Here is a 20,543-nt window from a genome sequence, read left to right as displayed (position 1 = left end):
CTACTGGCTCTTTCCATTATCCATTTTTATTTTCCCTCTGTCATGGTGTGCCAACTGGAAAATGAACTGGATATATGTGAATATTCAGTAGATCAGAAGAAGGGGACCTGTCTGAGGCGTCAGAGTTAATTGCCCCTCTGCAAGCAACAAAGAAAAAAAATACTTTAAAAACATCTAATTTGTATTCTTAACAGGATTTGAGAGAATATTATATTTATGACACAAAAATAGGCAATAATGAAAACAGAGCAATCTGAGATGAGGAAAGATTGAATAGAGATGAAAAACATGATCACCCAATTAAAAAATGGAATGGAGGCAATGAACAGAAGATGGTAAACCACAGAAAAATGAAATCACTTTATTATAGGATAAATTTGAGAACTTCTCTCACATAATGAAATGAAAAAGAGAATTCTTTTATATTAATAAAATGCACAATCAATTCACAGTAAAACTTTATGTGCCAAATAACATAGCATGAATAAATTAAATAAAAATTATTAGATATGTAAAAAATTTTAATAAAGTCACAGTCATTGTGGAAGATTTAATATACCTCTATTAGTCTCTGATATATCACCTAGGTTAAAAATAAATAAGGATTTAGGTAGCTTGAATAATATAACAGAATAAATCCAAAGAAAGTAGAAGAAATACTTTTACAGATAAAAGCAAAAGTGACTGAAAAAAGAAAAATTTTTTTTTTTTTTTTTTTTTTTTTTTTTTTTGTGGTACGCGGGCCTCTCACTGTTGTGGCCTCTCCCGTTGCGGAGCACAGGCTCCGGACGTGCAGGCTCACGGGCCCAGCCGCTCCGCGGCATGTGGGATCTTCCCAGACCGGGGCACGAACCCGTGTCCCCTGCATCAGCAGGCGGACTCTCAAACACTGCGCCACCAGGGAAGCCCTGAAAAAAGAAAAAATTTTTAAATAGCAATTATCAACAAAACCAACTGGTTCTTTGAAAAATAGTAAAGTAGACAAAATTTACAGGACTGATCAAGTAATAAAGAAGCCACAAATATATAATTTTAAGAATGAAAAAGCAACATAGTCATAGACAAGGTAGAGATTATGAAAACAATAAGAAAATGTTTAGGAAAAAGCATAAGACAAAAAATCTGAAAGCTTAAATGAAAAGGAAATTTTTATAGATAATAGGTACTAATATCAAGAAAAAATACAAATCTGAATAAACCAATAACTATTTAAAACATTGGAATTGGGCTTCCCTGGTGGCACAGTGGTTGAGAGTCCACCTGCCGATGCAGGGGACGCGGGTTCGTGCCCTGGTCCGGGAAGATCCCACATGCCGCGGAGTGGCTGGGCCCGTGAGCCATGGCCGCTGAGCCTGCACGTCCTGAGCCTGTGCTCTGCAACTGGAGAGGCCACAACAATGAGAGGCATGCATACCACAAAAAAAAAAAAAAAAAAAAAAAAAAATTGGAATTCTCCCGTATTCTCTCTCAAAGTTCCCAGACCTAGTCTATTTTACAGGTAAACTCACAAAACTTCAAGGAACAATTAATCCCTGCAATAATCAAACTGTGTCAGAAAAGAGAAAAATTAGTATCCATCTCCCCACTCACTTTATTTAAATGGGACAAGTAGAAATATTGATATTAAACTGAATAAGGGCAGCATAAAGTATTAGGCCAGTTTCACTTATGATCATAGATCTAAAAATCCTAAATACAGTATCATGTTGAATCTGGCTGTGCATTAAAACAGAAATGACCAATGGGATGGATTCCAGGAAAGTAAGGATGTGTCAACATTACAAAAGCTCCTAATTTTCTTTATTGGGCAACCCATATGAAATTGCCATTTTTGTAGGTCAAGAGCAGTCAAATATCAGCAGTTTCATCCTATAAACAGATTAGGAGAGAAAAATACATGATCCTGCCAATGTATCCCAAAACATCATGTGATGAAATTCAGTACTGATTCATGATTTTAAAAAATATCTCATAAAGCTATGGACAGAACTTTCTTAATCTAATAAAAATTTTCTGCCAACACGTATAGCAAACATTATACTTAATGACAGAACTTCCTAAGGACTCGTAGTAAAGTCAGGAAAAACACCAGTTCTGCTACCACCAATAGTATTCAGATCCAAGCCACTGCAATCATACAAAGAAAAGAACAAAGAAACTATAACAATAAGAAGGGAATATCCAGATTGTCTCTTATTTGGAAAATATAAAACAACCAGCTGATAACCTATCAGACCAATAAGACAATTTAGCAGAGCTGCTGGTGTTTCTACAACAAATTCGAACATGTAATCAGAGGTGGGGAGAAGGTCTCATAATAGAAACAAAAACTATAAGACATCTAGGAATAAGCCTAACAAAAATGTGTATAATCTTTACTGAGAAAATTATAAAACTTTATACTGAAGGACATAAAACTAAAATAAATGCAGGGAGGTTTCATATTCAGGGCTGAACAAGGGCTATGAACAGGTAATTCACAGAAGAGGAAAGTAGAATTGATAAACATACAAAAAGATATTCCACTTCGGTGATAATCAGGAACATACAAATTAAAATGGGATACCATTTCACACCCATCATATTGGAAAATTTTAAAGTGCCTGAAAATATCAAGTGTTGGTGAAGATATACAGCAATGAAAGCTGTCATACTTTGCTAGTGAGAGATTAAATTGGTATTACTCTTTGGAGAGCAGTCTGACAACATCTAACAAAGTTGAAGATGTGCCTTCCATGTGCAACCCACTTCTCTTCTCTGTTTTAGTTCTAGATATATGCCCTAGAGAAACTTGAGCACCTGTGTGTAAGCAGACATGCATGTAGCATTGTTCATAGGAATGTTACATTGAAACTGTGTGTTAAAAGCTATCCATTTAGCATATTCATTTTGAAGGCAGCCATCTTGCTGAACTGTCTTATTAGATGTAGTGGTATGTGCATATCAAAAATCAAGTTGTATGGGACTTCCCTGGTGGCACAGTGGTTAAGAATCCGCCTGCCAATGCAGGGGACACAGGTTCAATCCCTGGTCCGGGAGGATCCCACATGCCGCAGAGCAACTAAGCCCGTGCGCCTCAACTACTGAGCCTGTGCTCTAGAGCCTATGAGCCACAACTACTGAGCCTGTGTGCCACAACTACTGAAGCCTGTGTGCCTGGAGCCTGTGCTCCGCAACAGGAGAGGCCACCGCAGTGAGAAGCCCGCACAATGCAACGAAGAGTAGGCCCTGCATGCCACAACTACAGAAAGCCCATGTGCAGCAATGAAGACCCAACTCAACGAAAAATAAATAAATAAATAAATAAAATTGATTTGTACACCTTAAATATATGCAATTTTTATTCGTCTGTTACACTTCAATAAAGCTGAAAAAAGTGGAAACATATAATAGATAAAAAGAAAGAAAGAAGGTTAGATGTAATGGGTGTGTATAGATTCTCTTGGAGTTGTCAGGGGTAAATCCATCACCTGTATATAATGATGAACTGGACCATCAAAGCAATTTTCTTATGGACAAGCAATATTCTGTTAGGAAATAAATGTATACAAGGACCCAATTCCCAATATCAATAAAAAATATAAAAATGCCCAGGAATACGTACAGAATTTTACTGAGAGATATAAAAGACAACTTGATTAAATGGAGCCAGATGTCATGTATATGGATAGGAAGATTTAATATCATATAGATATGTTTTCTCTCTTATCAATCCAGGCATTTAATATTAATCAGTCAGAATTATACAAGTTGTTTTGGGTCTTTTGGAGAGATTGGGGGGAGTTGTTTCTCTTAATTTGAGAAAATTCTTCTTGAGTTTATCTAAAAGAATAAACATGGGAAGACAGTTTTTTAAATTAAAAGAAGACATATGTGAGGGGACTCACCCTACCAAATATTTAAATATATTACAAAGCTACAATAACTAAAACAGTTTAGGTCATGCACAGGAATAGGCAAATAGATAACTGCAGTAGAATAGAAAGTTGAGCAAAAAAAATTTATATAACTATATATGTGATAAAGTTGGATTTAAAGTTGGTGATGGGTGGAATATTTACAAACAGGGTTTTGTTAAAAATGGCTAATCAACCAGGAAGAAAATGTATCTTATACCATATGCCAAAATTCCAGGTGGATTTACGAACAAAATTACTGAAAGAAAATATTGGTTTATTTATTTATCATACATTTGTTGAGTGCATCTTATGTGCCAGGGCACATATTCCACATATTCTGGACAATAACATGCGAATGATTATACTGTGGGTTGGGTTAATTTTATGATGGTAATTTCTACAGCTGTTTAAGTGCTGTTGTGGAAAAAATATTTAATGATTTGAAAAATATACACATTAAGTGAAAAAGCAGGTTTCCATATAGTATCTATAGTTTGATCTTGCTTTTATAAAAAAATAAATTTAAAAACTATATAAGGAAAGATATGCATAGAACGAAGCCTAGAAAGCGAGTCACCAAAATGTTATGAGTGCTGAAAGTTGCTTTCAGTTTCTTCATGCTTTTCTGTGTTATAAGTTTCCTGCAATGAATATTTTATCATAGTGACATATTGAGAACAAAAATATTCTTAATGAATTAAGATAAATTATGCTTTGAAATTAAGGAAAAAATCCTATTCCCATTATACTTTTATTAATTAACAACAATTTCTTAATACCATAATATATCCAGTGAGTGTTCAAATTTCCAATTATCTCATAAATGTAATATTTTTTAAATTTACAGTTTATTTAAATCAGGATCCAAAAAACTTGTACATATTGGATTAGTTGCCTCAAGTATTTTTTTAGCCTTTAGGTTTTACCTCCATCTCTTCTTTTTTACTCCCTTATAATTTATTTGTAACTTGTTTATTTGTAATGTATTCATTTCATATTTTCCTCTGTCCTCCATATTTCTTATAAGTTGGAAATTAGATACAATGGCTTGATCTGATTCAGGTTTGATGTTTTTTTGGCAAAATGACACCATAGGTATTGGTGTGTCTTCCATTAACAAGCACATGATGTCTGGTTGTCTCTCTTATTGTGATGTTAGCAAGTGTTGATGATTAATGCCTTGATCAGTTAATTAGAAAATATATGTTTTAATGGGTAAAACTATTTTTATAACAATCTGGATGCAGCGGTGAGCTGAACTCTTTGAACTGGTGTCATGTCTATGTCTGCTGGCACTCTGGAATTCTCCCAGTCTATCAGTGATATAATACAATTGCACATAGGATCTGGAAACAGACTTTTGAAGCTCCCAGGGGCCTAAACAAATCTCTAATATAAAGCACTGTTAGCTTGAAGGATGGCTTCTTTTAGAAAGCTTTGCTTCATAAATAGTAGAATGGAAATATTGTTCCAATTTGCTGGCAGCTGGCACCACATCCTGTGCCATGCACAAATATTCATCACCCACCCATAGATCCCATCTTTGATATTTACCAAAGCAACAGGGCGTCCTTCACTCAATCACAAATTCTGTTGTTATTTGCACAATTATCTGAAAAGGAGCAGCAACCTCGGAACCTGGGGAGCCAGTTCATTATTCTGATGCTTCTTGTCTTTGCTGGTGCTCAGTAGTTCAGGGGACAGATGGGAGTCAGGGAAGCCAGATGCCTGCACGATTCCACCTGGCAAGCCTGCAGGCCCTCGCTGGAGCCCTCATTTTAGGAGGGAAGGGGCAGAGACTGAGCTTGGGGAAGGGGAAGATACCATGACACCTGACACGCTGGAGATTTTAACTCCATCCTGCTGGATCCTAGGGGTCATGTCCAGCAGAGTGTGAGACTGAGGCCACTGCCACAGTGGGGTGGGATTAGGGAGGAGGACGATTGTCTCATCTGGAAGGGCAGGATGGAGTGTTTAGCAATGCAGAAAAGTCGAATGCTTTCAGCTTGCCTGTCTGCAGAAACAGATGGTTTGGGCACTCAGGCAGCCCCAACCTGGTCTCCCCCAAGCTGCTGAAGAGTAAGCTGGTGCCATCTGGAGGTTGGGGAACTAAGACCAGATCTCCTCTGGAAAGGTTGGAACAGCAACCAGTTCCTAGAGATATGATTCACACCGAGATGAGCTGGGCACAGAAGTGGTACCAAGTAGGCTAGTGGGGCTGATAACTCACCCGGTGGCAACTCCACTCTGCCGTCTTCCTTGCATCTGATGACTGACTGTCCCTCTAGCAGTTGTTATCAATGCTAAACTCTGGGAATGTGGGCTGTTGGGTGGGAAGCCCTTGTTCAAGATAAGGCCATGCTGACGATGTGGGGTTGGGGTCTCTCCCGTGTCCAGGTCTACGATGGCAACAACAACTCCGCCCGTTTGCTGGGGGTGTTCAGCCGCTCTGAGATGCTGGGGGTGACATTGAACAGCACATCCAGCAGTCTGTGGCTTGATTTCATTTCTGATGCTGAGAACACCAGCAAGGGCTTTGAGCTGCAGTTTTCCAGTAAGTCTTTTTCTCATCGGAGTGGACAGTGAAACCGGGCTTTCCCCGGTTCCACACACAGGGAGGCTGGGCTCTGGGACATCACCCATCAGTTAGTGGGTTTGATTTTTCTCTAACTGGTGTGAGCTTAGCTGACTGTTTCCCCTAAGACATTGTGCCCGTGATTTGGATAAGCTGCCACTTGGCATACAGCTCCATGGTTACACCTGTGAGTAACTTAGCTGAGAGTCACAGCACACCTTTGACTCACTAATCACCTTTTACTCACTAAAAATAATAAGCGCTGAGCCTTTGAATTAAAGCAACCAAAGATAGCCTTTCCTAATGGTGACATTTATAAACTAATGTTCAGCTACAGTCAGATGTAAAAAATGCAAGCACTAATGTATAATTATGTTCTTTTTTACCACTCCCTAAAGAGTCGAGGCTTGATTCTTTCTCTTTTTTCCTGATTTTAACTTTCTCCTTTACTCCTGAGATTTCAAAAACAGAAAGCACCAAGGTTCGTACACAGCCCCAGAGTACTTGGGATGACATCTCCATACTTCAGCTTCACAGCTATTTTATTCATTTATTTGAGCTTCTACTTGCCCAGTAGCTACAAAGCAATGTGCTTTTGTAGACTACTTTAAAAGCCAGTGAATATCCATCAACTGATAAATGGATAAGTAAAATGGGATATGTCCCTCCATACAATGGGATATTATTTGGCCATAGAGAAGGATCCAGTTCTGATCCATGCTACAGTGTGGGTGACCCTTGGACACATGATACGAAGTGAAAGAAGCCTGTCACAGTACATGTAGACACATGTATTGCATGAACCATTTATATGAACTGTCCAGAATAGACAAATCCATAGAGCCAGAAGGAAAATTGTTAGTTGCCTGGGGATGAGGGAGTTGAAGGGAAATCACCTTCTCTTTGAGGTGATGAAAATGTCCTAAAGTCCTTGGCAATGTTAGTTGCACAACTCTGTGAATAAACTAAAAGACACTGAATTATACACTTTAGTTGGGGGAGTGTTTAGTATGTAAGTTATGTCTCAATAAAGCTGTTAAAATAAAAAAAAAAAAACAATGAGTCTACTCAAGATTCCTCTTGCCTGGTTGTGTAGGGTCTGTGCCTGTTACAGCAGGCACATAAGTGGAAGAGGATTCAACAGAGTCATATTCAAATTCCGTTTCTATCATCTGAGATTGTGTGACTTTGGAACAATTTGTGTGACCTTCCCGAGTCAATACTCTCAGCTGTGCAATGCACACTTACCCCTCCCGGTAAGACTCCTGCTAGTTAACACAGGTGGCCACCGTGCCCTAGGAGCTCTGTGTAAGCTCACAGAGGTCTCCTTCTCCAGGCTCGTTCAATAGAGTGTATTTAAGCAGAACAAAATTGAGCTTTGAAACATACATTTAAAGTGACTTTTCCATATTACACTCTCCCATCAGACTGTCTCAGTTAACAAAATGGGAAGAGCAGCTCCCGCTACCAAAATGCTATGGGGTCAAACCAACAACAAAAAAAAAAAATAGGAAATCCGGACCCTATACCTGAAAACTATTAAAAGCTGTCCTGGGAGAAATAACTGAAGTCACTTACATATAACAACAGGGAGAACGAACACTCTGTAACAGACCCTTACCTGAGCACAGCCATGTGACACCCCGAGGGGCACCTCCATCAGGACCCAGGGGCATGTGCCGGGTGGCTTCCTTAAGGATGTGTGCTCTTGGTGGGGGGGTGGGGAGGGCGGGGTGTGGTTTGTGCCATGACACATCTTGATCACCCTTATCTCTTCTCTCGTCCCCAGGTTTTGAACTCATCAAATGTGAAGACCCAGGAACCCCCCAGTTTGGCTACAAGGTTCGCGATGGAGGCCATTTCGCAGGGAGCTCTGTGTCCTTCGGCTGTGACCCTGGATACAGCCTGCGGGGCAGCGAGGTGCTGCTGTGTCTGAGCGGGGAGCGCAGGACCTGGGACCGGCCGCTCCCCACTTGTGTCGGTAGGAGGCCTCTTGCTCTTCAGGTGACCCCCCTCGGATGTCCCCTAATCCCGAGTTCCCAGCTCTGGTCTCATTAAGGGTCTCCCGTTGGCCCTCACACTCCAGGGCCCGTCTGAACCGTCCTGTTCACCGGAGTCATGGCTGGCCCTGCCCACCCTTCCCCGTGTCCTCACTCTCACACCTTATTACACCCGCATGACAGCGAGGCCAGGCGGTGGCTTGCCACTGTCATACATTTAGCGAGCGGGACCAGAGCCAGGTCATGCCCTCAGAATCATAATCCTCTCCTGGCGGAGAGGTGGGAGGGTCAGTTAGAAGGAAGAGGGTGGACTTTTTGCCTGGTTCCAGGGGTTCCTGCAACACCAAGTCTCAGATGAGTCTCCAGCTCACTCTGGCCTCAGTTTCCCCATAGGCAAAATGGGGCTCATGCTCCCTTTTCCGGAATGTTGAAAGAAAGAGTCAGGTCATGAACTAACATCTATCTTGTTCTTGAGAAAGAGTCAGATCATGAGCTAGCATCTATCTCACACTTAGGAAAGAATAAGATAATGAACTAGCACCTTCTTAAGCCTGTGGTGCTTCCAGAATGTCAGCACAGGCTCTCTGGAAGCTTCATCCATGTGTCACAGGACAAGAGAAGCCTGGTCCAAGGCAGAAGTGGGAAATAGGCAACACCCGTCCTTCTGTCTGTGTGGCCTTTCCACCTCTCACCCCCCGCCTCACTGCGCGTGTGACCCACCCTGCTGACCAGGATTCCACCACGCTGCTTCGTCCTGTATCCCCAGCCCCGAACACCAGACCTTTCCGTCTCTCCATCTTCTGCCCCATGGCTCACAACCTCAGCATGGCTGTGCAGCTCTGGTTAATCTTCTAAGGACAAAACATCCACCGGGAGAACGTTTAAGTGCCTACTAAGCGCCACCTGCCAGAATCCTCGCAGGTGCATGTTTGGGTATGTGCAGAGGCAGAGAAATAAAAAAGGAAAGAATAAAGCATTCTTCCTGCCCTTGGGGAGTCCATACCCTGGCAAGGAGAAGAGACACATAAACAGGTCATTATAATACAAGATAAGCACTGTAAAAAGAGTAAGTGCCAAAGTGTTGAGGGAATACGAGAAAGTTGTGCCTAGGAGGTGATATTTCAATTGAGACTTGAAACGATGGGTAAACATCACACACAGTAGGGGAGGTAAGGGCGATATTCTTTTCCCCCAGGTGACTGCATGTTAACAGGACCTTCGACATTGTTACCCAACAGAGGGTCTCAAGGTGAGGATTTCAAACCTGACTGTGGATAGATAGATCAGGACAGTGGCCTCTAGAATTTTCCTCTGTCTGCTCAAGTAGACCTCATCCACAGGCATGCCCCGTCCCTTTCTCCCTGCTTCCCTGTTTTTGTCCCCTTGTTTCATTCATGTGCCAGGCCCTCTGCCAGGCACTGGGAATACAGGGAAAAGCAGTTCCCAGGCCAGTGAGGGAGACCCAGGCATAAACAGACAACAGCATGATGCCATAGGCAAGCCAAAGCAAACGAAATGTGAAGGAGGTGATGATTCACACTGCAAGACAATTATTTGCTTTGCAAAAAAGCTCCATCCTAACTAAGGTCCTTCTGAGTATCTAATCTGCCAGTTGGACCAAACTCAGAGAATCCACTCAAGCAGTGCTAGTGAGAGTACTTAAACTTTGAACCTCGGAGGGCTTCCCCACCGAGACTCCCTCAGGCCCTACGCAGGGGAGGGAGGCTGTGTAGTTGGGATTATGTGTGTATCGTTTTACACATGTCGTGTTGTGATGGACTTGATCCTGGTCTACCAGAAATGACTACTACAGCTGAAACATCCAGCTGTTTTCTTTGTGGATGAGTGGATGCTACAGCCCAAACGAAGCAGCCAGGGCTGTAGGGTGGAGATAAGGGAGAAGACCAGAAAGACGAGAGTCTTAGGGTCTTGTTGGTAAATCTGCTGCATGCCAGCCACCTGGCTCCCCCTGCCCCCCTTTCCGTCGCCAGAGAAAGTGACCCCTGAGGAAAGAGCAGTCGTGTCCCCGAGGAAGTGCTGCTGGTGCCCCTGCCTCCAAACACTTGCCTCTGGGAAGCAGGAGGGGCTGTTCCATCAGGAATACGGAAGGAAGCTCCAGCCCAGGGCAGGGATAATGTCCTGCCCCGTTTCTAGCTGCCTCTGCTATTTGTGGAGCCAGAAAGGCTTCCTCCCCACAACTTACAGCTCATCCTCCCACCCACACCCTGCTCCCTGCCACCGGCCCGTCCAGCCCGACATCTCTCATTCAGGTTGGCATCTCCCACCCCAACGTCAACACGGGGGGTAGTTACGCAGGAAGAAAGGGCCCGGTCTCATGCGCAGGCTTACTGCAGAGGGCCCCTCCCCCACCCTGCCTTAGTGGGCCCGGGTCAAGCCATGGGGCCCAAGAGACGCTTGATGGGTCCTTTGTAGCAACAGATGAAGGTCAGCCTCCCATGTGCGACTTTGATCCCCTCATCTCCTACTTCTAAGATCTTGCTTAATCAGATCTTTCCTAAAAAGCTTTGCAACAAATCTCTTCATTTTCTCTCATGCTCCCTTGATTCAGACCCTTCATAATAATTCGCCTGGGAAGCAGTAAGCTTCTCTCGTTCATTTGATCATCCACCCACCTGTTCATTCAATAAACACTTGTTAAAGCATCTGTGATGTGCCAGACACCATGCTAGGCACTTGATGTACAAATATAAGTAAGACAAGTTTCCTGCTGCTGAGGAGTGAAGGAGATAGATTTTAATAACCTGTTACACGTCTGTGATAAAAACCGGTTTGTGTTATAATGGAGACACAAAAGAGGATAGTGTCAGCTCGATGTGAGGAGGGGAGGGAGTCACAAAGGTTTCATGGGGAAGATGCTGGCCGACTTGTCAGTCCAAGGAGAGGCCTGAAGAGGCCCAGTGTGCCTGGGCTTGTGGAGTTTATCACACTTGACTGGACCAAGGGGTGCCAGGACGGGGCCAGAAAAGGCCAAAGGGAGCCTCTCTGGGGGACTTGATGGGCTCTCCTAAGGAGCTTGGACTTCACTCTGGGAAAGAGGGTTTAAAGCAAGCAGTGATGTGGCCCGTTTGTATTTTAGAAAGATCCTTCTGGTGGCACTGCTGAGGGGGACGCAACTCTGCCACCCTAGAGATGGTAAGGGCCTGAGCCACGACTCTTAACAGTGGGGGCAGAGGGGGGGCAGGTGTGAAAAGCATCCCAGAGGTTCAGGCCCTGGGGCTCAGAGGCAGATTAGACAAGGGGAGGAAGAAGGCCAGGAGGATCACCGGCTTCTGTACCTGGAGGGCTGCTCTGACGGGGAGATGGACCTCTTCACCGGTGCCCTGCCTCTAGGTCCGCCCCTCTGTGCCCCTTCACACTGCTACAGGAGCATTCTCTCTAATGTGTAAAGGGCACTAGTGTGTAAAGTGATCCAATTACTCTCATGCATAAACACGGCGGTTCTGTGCAGTGCCCTTCGATGAACGATGCTCGCCCAGCTTTCCAGCCTGCCTCCCTCCAGGCCCCATCTCATACCCCGTCCCCCAAGCTGCCGTGCTGTTTCCCACCCGCAAGGAAGTTCGCAGTACTCTTCCCTGTCGGCCTCCCCAGCCTACGCCTCCCACCCACCCGCCCGCCTCTCCCTGCCCTGCGCTGGAGGAAACTGATCACCTCCTCCTCTGTGCTGCCACTTGCCGTGAAGGTGCACCTGTCAGGGCGCAGGGCACACACTGTGGCCGCCTCTTCCTCCAGGTCTCCAGAGGAAGGACGCCATGCCTTGTGCTCCTGGCACATGACACAGGCCCAGTTCCTGTCAGTGACCAGGTTCAAATGTCTGCACCTTCTCAGGAGACCTCAAAGAGTCTGGTCACAGAGTGGGCCATCAGCCCTACCCCTGGGGACCTTTTTTTTAGTAGCTTTAATGAAATAGACTTCACATACCATACAGTTGGCCCATTTAAAGTGTACCACTTGGTGCTTTTTAGTGTAGTCACAGGGTTGTACACCCATCACCACAGTCTAAGTTTTGAACATCTTGTCTCCCCAGAAGGAACCCTATACCCGTTAGCACTCCCTCCCACTGCCACTCCTCTTCAGGCCTTGGCAACTACAAATGTACTTTCTGTCTTTGTAGATTTATCTGTTCTAGATATTTTATATAAATAGAAACACACAATATGTGGCTTTTTGCGCCTGGCTTCTCTAACACAGCATAACGTTTTCAACATTATGTTCATCCCGTTGTATCGTGTGTCAGTACCTCAGTCTTTTTTATGATCAAGTAATATTCCATTGTACGGGTATACCACATTTGTTAATCGGTTCAACAGTTGATGGACATTTGGGTCATTTCCCTTTTTTGGATATTATGAATAATGCTGCAGTGGTCATTCGTGTACAAGGTTTCATCTGAACATAAGTTTTCGTTTCTCTTGAGCATATATCCAAGAGCAAAATTGCTGGGGTCATAGGGCAACATTTTGAGGACCTCTATAGGAAACTGCTTTCCAAAGCAGCTGCGCCATTTTGCACTCCCACCAGCAATGTCTGAGGGTTCCAGTTTCTCCACATCCTCACCTACACGTTAATTAGTCTGTCTTTTTTTTTTTTTTTTTTTTGCGATACGTGGGCCTCTCACTGTTGTGGCCTCTCCCATTGCGGAGCACAGGCTCCGGACGCGCAGGCTCAGCGGCCATGGCTCACGGGCCCATCCACTCCGCGGCACGTGGGATCTTCCCGGACCGGGGCACAAACCCGTGTCCCCTGCATCGGCAGGCAGACTCTCAACCACTGCGCCACCAGGGAAGCCCAGTCTGTCTTTTTGATTATAACCATCCTAGAGGTTATGAAGTGGGATCTCACTGTGGTTTTGATTTACATTTCCCTAGTGCCTAATGATGTCACACATCTTTTCCTGTGTTTATTGGCCATTTGTATACTTTCTTTGCAGAAATGTCTATTCAAAGGCTTTGCCAATTTTTTAACTGAACTCTGTCTTTTCATTGTTGAGTTGTAGGGGCTTTTGTAGATCCTGGATACAGGTCTCGTCCAAGGGCCTTTCTCTATGCTGCTCTCAGCCACCTGAAATGAATGAGAGGGGCCCTGGCACACAGGCTGGAGGAGCCAGTGGGTGGCTGCTGTGAGCACAGGCCACCCCCCTGAAGCTCACTCTTCTGGGATTTCTTTCAGCCGAGTGCGGCGGGACGGTGAAAGGAGAGGAGTCGGGGCAGGTGCTGTCACCCGGCTATCCAGCGCCCTACGAACACAACCTCAACTGCATCTGGACCATCGAGGCCAGTGCTGGCTGCACCATCGGGTAAGTGCCAGGGCCAGCAGAGGAGCCATTGCCAGCCGTTCAGGGGAGTCATCCTCAGTCCACCAGCCAGTGGCTGGCCCTGCCCACCTCACCTGGAGGCCCTGGTGAGCAACAGTGGTTGCTATGACCCCAGGCTCAGGCCGGGGCCCATGGAAAACCTGAAAAGGCCAGCCTCGGCATCACAGGGCTGCAGTCCAAGTTCAGACAATTCACTGGCCTAGGCAGTACGGTGTCCACACAGTAGCTGAGGGCATAGGCATGAATCCCAGCCCAGCCATTTGCCATTTGTAGGACTTTGGGTAAGTTTCTTCTCCTCTCCTTCTGTGGCGTATGAGTTATAATATTGGCTTCTCGGGGTAAAGCATCTAACAGAGACACTGAAGGTAATGTACTCAGCACAGTGCTTGAAACATAGTAACTATTCATGGTTCGGTGGTTATTTCTCTGATGGTAGTAAAGGTCAGTTTAGAACTGTATGACCCTAGATTGCTTCCCTTTCTCAATCTGAGCTTCTACATCTGTAAAATGGGAACAAAAATGCTTGTGATTTAGAGTTGTGGAAGGAATAGTCAGAAAAGCCCAGCATACTGTCAGGTACTGTGTACATATTCCCTCAAAATGTAACTTCCTTTCCATGTACATGCTTGACTAACAGCAATTACTTTTTGGAGTTCCAAAGAGAGAAGAAAGGAGCTTTACCATTTATTGAGCACAGGGCCTGGCACACATAATGTCTTATTAACTCTTCACAGTAGCCCTGGTAATACGAATAGTAAGCCCTAAAAATAAATAGACATTCTTATTACTCCCATTTTATAGATGAGAGAACTGAGATTCCAGGAGAATGCATAGTGTGTCTAAGCTCACACAGTGAATCAGAAAGCTGGGGCATGGATCCAGGTCTTTCTGAATCTTCGCACCAGATGCTGCTGCTGGCAAACTGGGTTCAAAGGAGCTGTGAGGAAAAGAGGAGGTTGGCGTGGCAGGATGGATGAGGTATGGAAAGAGAATTGAACCAGGCAGTTGGAGCAGGAATGGTCTGGCTGGAGTGGGGAATGCATGTGGAAAGGAATGGGAGACAGACTGGTTAGGAAGCAGCCTGCTTACGGAGGATTCTAAATGCCAGGAAACGAGGGAGCCGTGGAAGTTTCCTAAGCAGGGTTATTTACAGTGGGGAGAGCTCATGGGAAGAAAACCAGTCAAAAGTCTGTCACAATAATCCAGGGATGAACTGTTGAGACTTTGGAAGAGTGGGGAGTCAAGACAAGGGGCGGAAGTGTGGCTAGGAGAGGTTCCCTGCCCTGGCGAGGTCTCCGTGAAGGGGAACTGGCTGAACGGGTGTGTTGCTGCCAGAGATACAGCTGTTTGCACATTCGCTGATGTACACATGGTCTTAGACCCAGTCCAATTAAAGAAATGTATGAAGTGTTTGCCACGTGCAAGTTTTTGAGCTCGGCCCTGTACAAAATGAGGTCAGCAGAGCTCTTGGGGGTTTTGTGTTAAATACAAAAATTCATCCCACACTGCTGCTGGAATCAGTTTCTGGAAGCGCGCCCGATCAACTCACACTCTAACTAGAACCCTTGCGTGGCACCCATGCTTACAAGAGCTGAACATCTTATCCTGGTTTTCAAGGCTGTCAGGACTTCAACCCACCTCCCAACCTTATTTCCCACCACTTCTCTTCAATGACAAAGCTGCATTGCTAGTGGCCCCTGTACGTGTACTCATGGCCGTGCTCGGTGCCTTGGTTTCCACTCTGCCCTCCCCGGAATGCCCCCCTCCCTCCAAAGGCTTATGTCTTCAACTCTCGCTCCCTCAAAGTCAAGTGCACATGTCAGCTCACCCAGGAAGTCTCCCCCAGTCCACTCACAGGAGACTCCTAGGAGTCCCTTCTCCGCTTCTGCGTTCCCATTGCCCATGGCCTATAGTTCCCTTATGACACTGACCACTCTTCTCCTCCATTTATGCTCCTGCTTTAGCTCCCCAGCCAGAGCCACACTCTCTGCCCGATTCATCTTCACAAGTCTCCTGGCTCTCAGCACAGTGGCAGAGGCTTAACAAGTGGCAAGCGTTGAATGAATGAATGAATGAATGAAACAAGCAGGACCCAGATATAAAGGTCATTTTATGACTAGCAGATCCATGAAGGTCCCTCAGTAAATAGTAAATGAACAATGAATTCATCACAGGTGTCTCCATATGCACATCAGGAGGTTTTCCCACGTTCCCACCTTGCACGTTACTCATTCATTCATTCGTTCCTCCATGTAATAGCTGTCTGTTGAATACATGGCAGTGCCTGTGGGAGACACTGGCGTTGCCCAGATGAATAAGACCATGGCCGCTGTTGGCAAAGAGGAGATGTGCGTGTACACAGAGCGAGGTGGTGGAAGGAGGGGGCAGGGGACTGAGCAGCAGGACAGGAGACCAGAGAGGCTATCCTGGAAATGAAAACACCAGAGGAAGCCGTGTAGGATGGAGAGGAGTTGCTGGGTAGCCAAGGAAGAGGCTTGGCAGCACAGAAGGGCCTACTAGGCAGAAGAGGTGACGCAGGGTGTGCGGGCTCAAGGAGCTGGTCCCCATGGCTGGAGCATCACCTGAGATTTGGTGGAGGGGTGGGCCATGGTGAGGGATGAAACTGGTGGAGCGGGCTGCATGTGGCCAGAGCACAGAGGACCGTGGCGGCCATGATGCTGGGTTTGACCCTGTCCTGGCAGCCTTGTGGAGAAGGGGACAGATGGGGTCTGGGACCCCAGTGAGGAGGAGGCCATCTCCAGAATGTCGTCGGGATGAGGAGACCTGAACCCTGCCAGTGGCGATGGGATGGAGAAGAAGGGACGAGTTCAGGAGACATTTAAGGAGTCACACCAGCCGGTCTCACTCCCCTCAAGAAATGTGGAAACTGAGATTTCTTCTGTTTCCCTATTTTTTGTTGTGCAACATACAATATGTAAAATAGAAAAGTCAAACAGTACGCCGAGCACCTGCTTACCTCCCACCTAGACTCAACTACTGTGAATATTTGCCCTCTTTCTTTTTTTTTCTCTCTGTCCCTTTTTTTTTTTTTTTTTTTGGCTGAATCACACAAAGGTAACTGTAGACATCCTGTTACTTCTTGCCTAAGTACTTGGGTGTGCATCTCCTCCATGACATAGTAACCTTAGCACACCCATGACATGTGACATCAGTCCCCGGGAATTCAGGTTTATTCAGGTTTAGGAGAAGGGTGAGAGGAGAGCTGAGAGATCTCAGAGCAGCTGACAGGGAGAGCACAAGAATTCAGTGATGGCATTTCTGGGCAGACGTGAGGACTGTTATCACTTACAGGAATGATGGATGTGGGGTGGGCTGGAGGGGACAGCAGAGCATCCCTTCCTAGCCCTCAGGAAGAGAGGATCGAGACAAATAGAGGAAATATTCTCTCCAGGGATAGAAAGAACTATAGAGGGGGCCTGCTGGGTGTGTGTGTGAGGACCCCGAGGTGGGGAATGGTGGGGAGAGGATGAAAGTAACCTCAGCCCTTGATTGGGAAGGATTCTTGGAGCCACACAACCTCAAAGGAGCTGATGCCACATGAGCAGAGGCTGCACGGAGAGTGGCCAAAAGATGGGGATGGAGTGATGGGACACTTTTGCCTTCCTCCTGCGATACCTCCACCCCAGGCTGCTGTGCCAGCCAGCGTCTGCCCCGTCCACACGCACATCTGTGCTCTAGTGTGTTCTCTCCCTCTCTTCCTCTCTCTCCCTCAGTGCCCCCCATACCCCGCCACCCCTCCCTGGAATCACCAGCCACAAAGTTAAGGAAATTTGTAATCAGATAGGATTCAGACAAACACAAAAAAGCCCCTTTTGTGTTTGTGCCCTTATTCAGAGTAAGACTTAGTTATTATTTTTTAAGTAAGAATTTCTTTATGGAATTTTTCTTGATAAAAAAGGGACACTCATTTTAAAAAATTCAAAGTACAAACCAGAAAGAAGTTTATAAAGTAGAAATCATCGTCTTACTCTTCTCCTCTGCACACCCTACATAAGATAGCCATTGATATCCATTTGTTCAACTTCCTCTTTTAGGTATTTTGTATGCCAGCGAATACAGAAAGCAAATGCAATAAGCATGCTTGCTAAAACAAGATCACCTCTTTGAGTGGCTCAGTAACTTGCTTTTTGTCTTACCCTTTACTCATATATCATCATCTTATCCTCTCAGTCTATATAGATCAGCCTCATCCTGGTTGATGGTTACAGGGAATTCTGTTGTCTGTACAACCATAATTTATTTAGCTACTTCCCTATTGATAAAGTGAATATTTTCAGTTTTTCACCCCAGTAAACATCCTTACACATGCATCTTTGAACAGCTGTCCAATTAGTTCCTTAGGATATGTTCTTAGAAGGCAAATTTTGATGCATGACCTCAAATTTCCCTCTAGCTATTGCAGCAATTTACACATCTACCAAAAGCCTGCTTCCCTACCCAGCATCACTTTATGTTGTCAATCCTGGCTGTGTTAACCAGTTTGAAGGGCAAGATGGTATTTAATTGCCTTTGCTGCTTCAAGCTCTTTGTATATTTTTCTATGGGGGAGTTTATTTTTTCTCATATAGACTGTTCAGCTGGGTTTATTTGTAGTCTATAATTTTAGGTTAGATTTCTTTTCAACCTGAGTATTTAAGAATGTCTTAAAAGTTACTAAGTTATATATTTTGTATGATTTTCAAATCAGTTCCACTTTTACTGCATTGTGCCCTTGTTACTTTTTGAATTTTTTCTTACTTATGTTCTATGTATATTTGAAGAAAGGGAAAAGAGTTCAGGGATTTATACATTTCTTTTACATCCAATGTATTATGCTTTCTTTCAGACAAAGTACATTATGCTTTTTATTGCTTTTTTTTATTTTTAACTCTTCCTATTTTTAGTTGATTTGATTTAATTTGTTCCGTTTCTCCTCTGGTGATTTGAAAGATCTATATCCCATTTGCATTCTGCCAGTGGTCTTGTGTTTTCATTAATTTTGCTTTCAACAGTATTTATTCTGTTATTCCTCCCTCTTTATTTTGGAAATCTTGTTTTGGTTTTCGTTTTTATTTCAAGAAAACTGCACTTTTTGTTTTCAGATTGCTCTTGACAGCTTACTTTTGTTTTATCAATGCATTACCATCTTGCATCTCTCTGAGGACAGTATTTACGTTTTGTTTTACAACAGCTCCCGTTTTTCCCTGCATCAACTGCATCCTGCAGTTGGGCCATTTGGGCTGATCATTCAGCTGGATTCCTTTGAAGAGCTGACTATCTTTATGTCCCAGTTGTCTTCCCAGTTGTCATTCATTCAGTATCAAGTTGCAGCTGAGAGCCAGACTCGGCCACCGCACTACCTACCACTCTTATTCTCTCTGTAGCTTGGGAAGCTCTTCGAGCAGGCACGCTGTGCCTCAGTTCTCTTCTCTGTAACACGGTGATTAAAATAGTACCTACCACTTGAGGCTGCCGTGAGGATGAAGTGAGCTAACATATCTGAACACTTAGAACAGTGCCTGGGACGTAATTCCCAAATGTGGAGAACCCCCTCCACGAGCTGTAGGTGGTTGTTCATTTGACCCAGCTGGGCATCCCGGAGCGCAGCAGGTGATAGGTCACCCCTTAGATCACAGATGGTGGGTGCCGTGCTGTTGGTGGGGGCAGGTGTCAAGCAGGTCTTTCCCTTGGGTGTGCCAGCTGGGAGGGGTTGTGTGACAGCCCACAGGCCAGTCCATGAGACTGTCCCTGGGGGCGCAGACAGAAGGCTTGCAGATGCCTCCCAGCACCCTGCTCAGCCTCGACCAAGCATTGGAGGCAACGGGAGCGATCCGTGGTTGCCTCACCCCAGCAAGCTGGGCAAAGAGAGTCCCTTTCCAGGAGTGCCCGGGGGGACAGTGGGTGGCTGCAAGGATTCACATTCAGGCCGACCCCTGGGTGGGGCCCAAGCAGGAAAGCGGGCCCTTCCTGGGGGTGCACAACAAGGGTCGGCTGGCTGTGAGACCCTGCCCTTGAACATGGTCGGGGGTGGGGGGTGGCCTACAGCATTTGGCAAATGTTTCTCCCTGAGGGCCAAGAATGGGACAGGCTGACTGATGAACTCTGTCCAGGCCTGGCAGCTAACAGCAGGAGAACAGACCAGGGAACTGCGCCCTTCATGTCACCCCTAACTATGTTGTCAGTTCATAGAACATGGAAGTTTCAGCCCACATGGGTGGGACCTCTGCTCAGTTTCCGATGTTGGGTCTGAGTTTTCCTTTTGATAATCAGTGGACCAGCTCAGATGACAACTGGGGAAGAGCAGGAGGCAAAGCCTCTTGCTCTTGGGCCTTCCCTCTACTTAGTGTTTATTCAGTCTCTACAGCATACCAGGTTCTAGATCAGTTATTATTGTCTCCATTTTATAGATGGGATCATTGAGGCCCAGAAAGGATGAATGTCTCACAATTACCCAGTGATACAGATTTCAAGTCCATTCTCTCTGGCCCCAGTCTACTCTTCTGACCCTGGTGTAGTTCCATTTAACCAACCAGGACATTGAACACCTTCTCTGTGCCAGAGACTGTGTGATGCTGTGTGGTGGGAAACACAAAGATCAGACCACGGCCAGTCCTTGTCTGCCAGGGGCTCATATTCTAGTGGGAAATAGGCAAATAAACAGGTACCCCCAAGACAGTAAGTGCAAGCCAAGTTCAGTAGTGGGGAAGAGAAAGACAAGTTCTACCTGGAGGTGTAGA

At 45.2% G+C, this 20,543-nt stretch overlaps 1 protein-coding gene across 2 annotated transcripts in view; it reads left to right on the top strand.

Annotated features, from left to right (window-relative positions):
- The window catches only part of CSMD2 (CUB and Sushi multiple domains 2), a 660,274-nt gene that overhangs the window by 460,591 nt on the left and 179,140 nt on the right, over positions 1-20,543 (top strand). For both annotated transcript variants that reach the window (XM_060081981.1, XM_060081974.1), the window contains exons 23-25: positions 6,297-6,453; positions 8,264-8,455; positions 13,662-13,788. In XM_060081981.1, the coding sequence (XP_059937964.1) occupies positions 6,297-6,453; positions 8,264-8,455; positions 13,662-13,788 (476 nt within the window). The remainder of the gene's footprint in view (positions 1-6,296; positions 6,454-8,263; positions 8,456-13,661; positions 13,789-20,543) is intronic.

This window comes from Mesoplodon densirostris, chromosome 2, assembly GCF_025265405.1.
Source record: "Mesoplodon densirostris isolate mMesDen1 chromosome 2, mMesDen1 primary haplotype, whole genome shotgun sequence".
NCBI classification, from domain to species: Eukaryota; Metazoa; Chordata; class Mammalia; order Artiodactyla; family Ziphiidae; genus Mesoplodon; species Mesoplodon densirostris.
The sequence above is the reverse complement of the archived record's forward strand: the minus strand, read 5'-3'. Positions and strand labels throughout refer to the sequence as shown.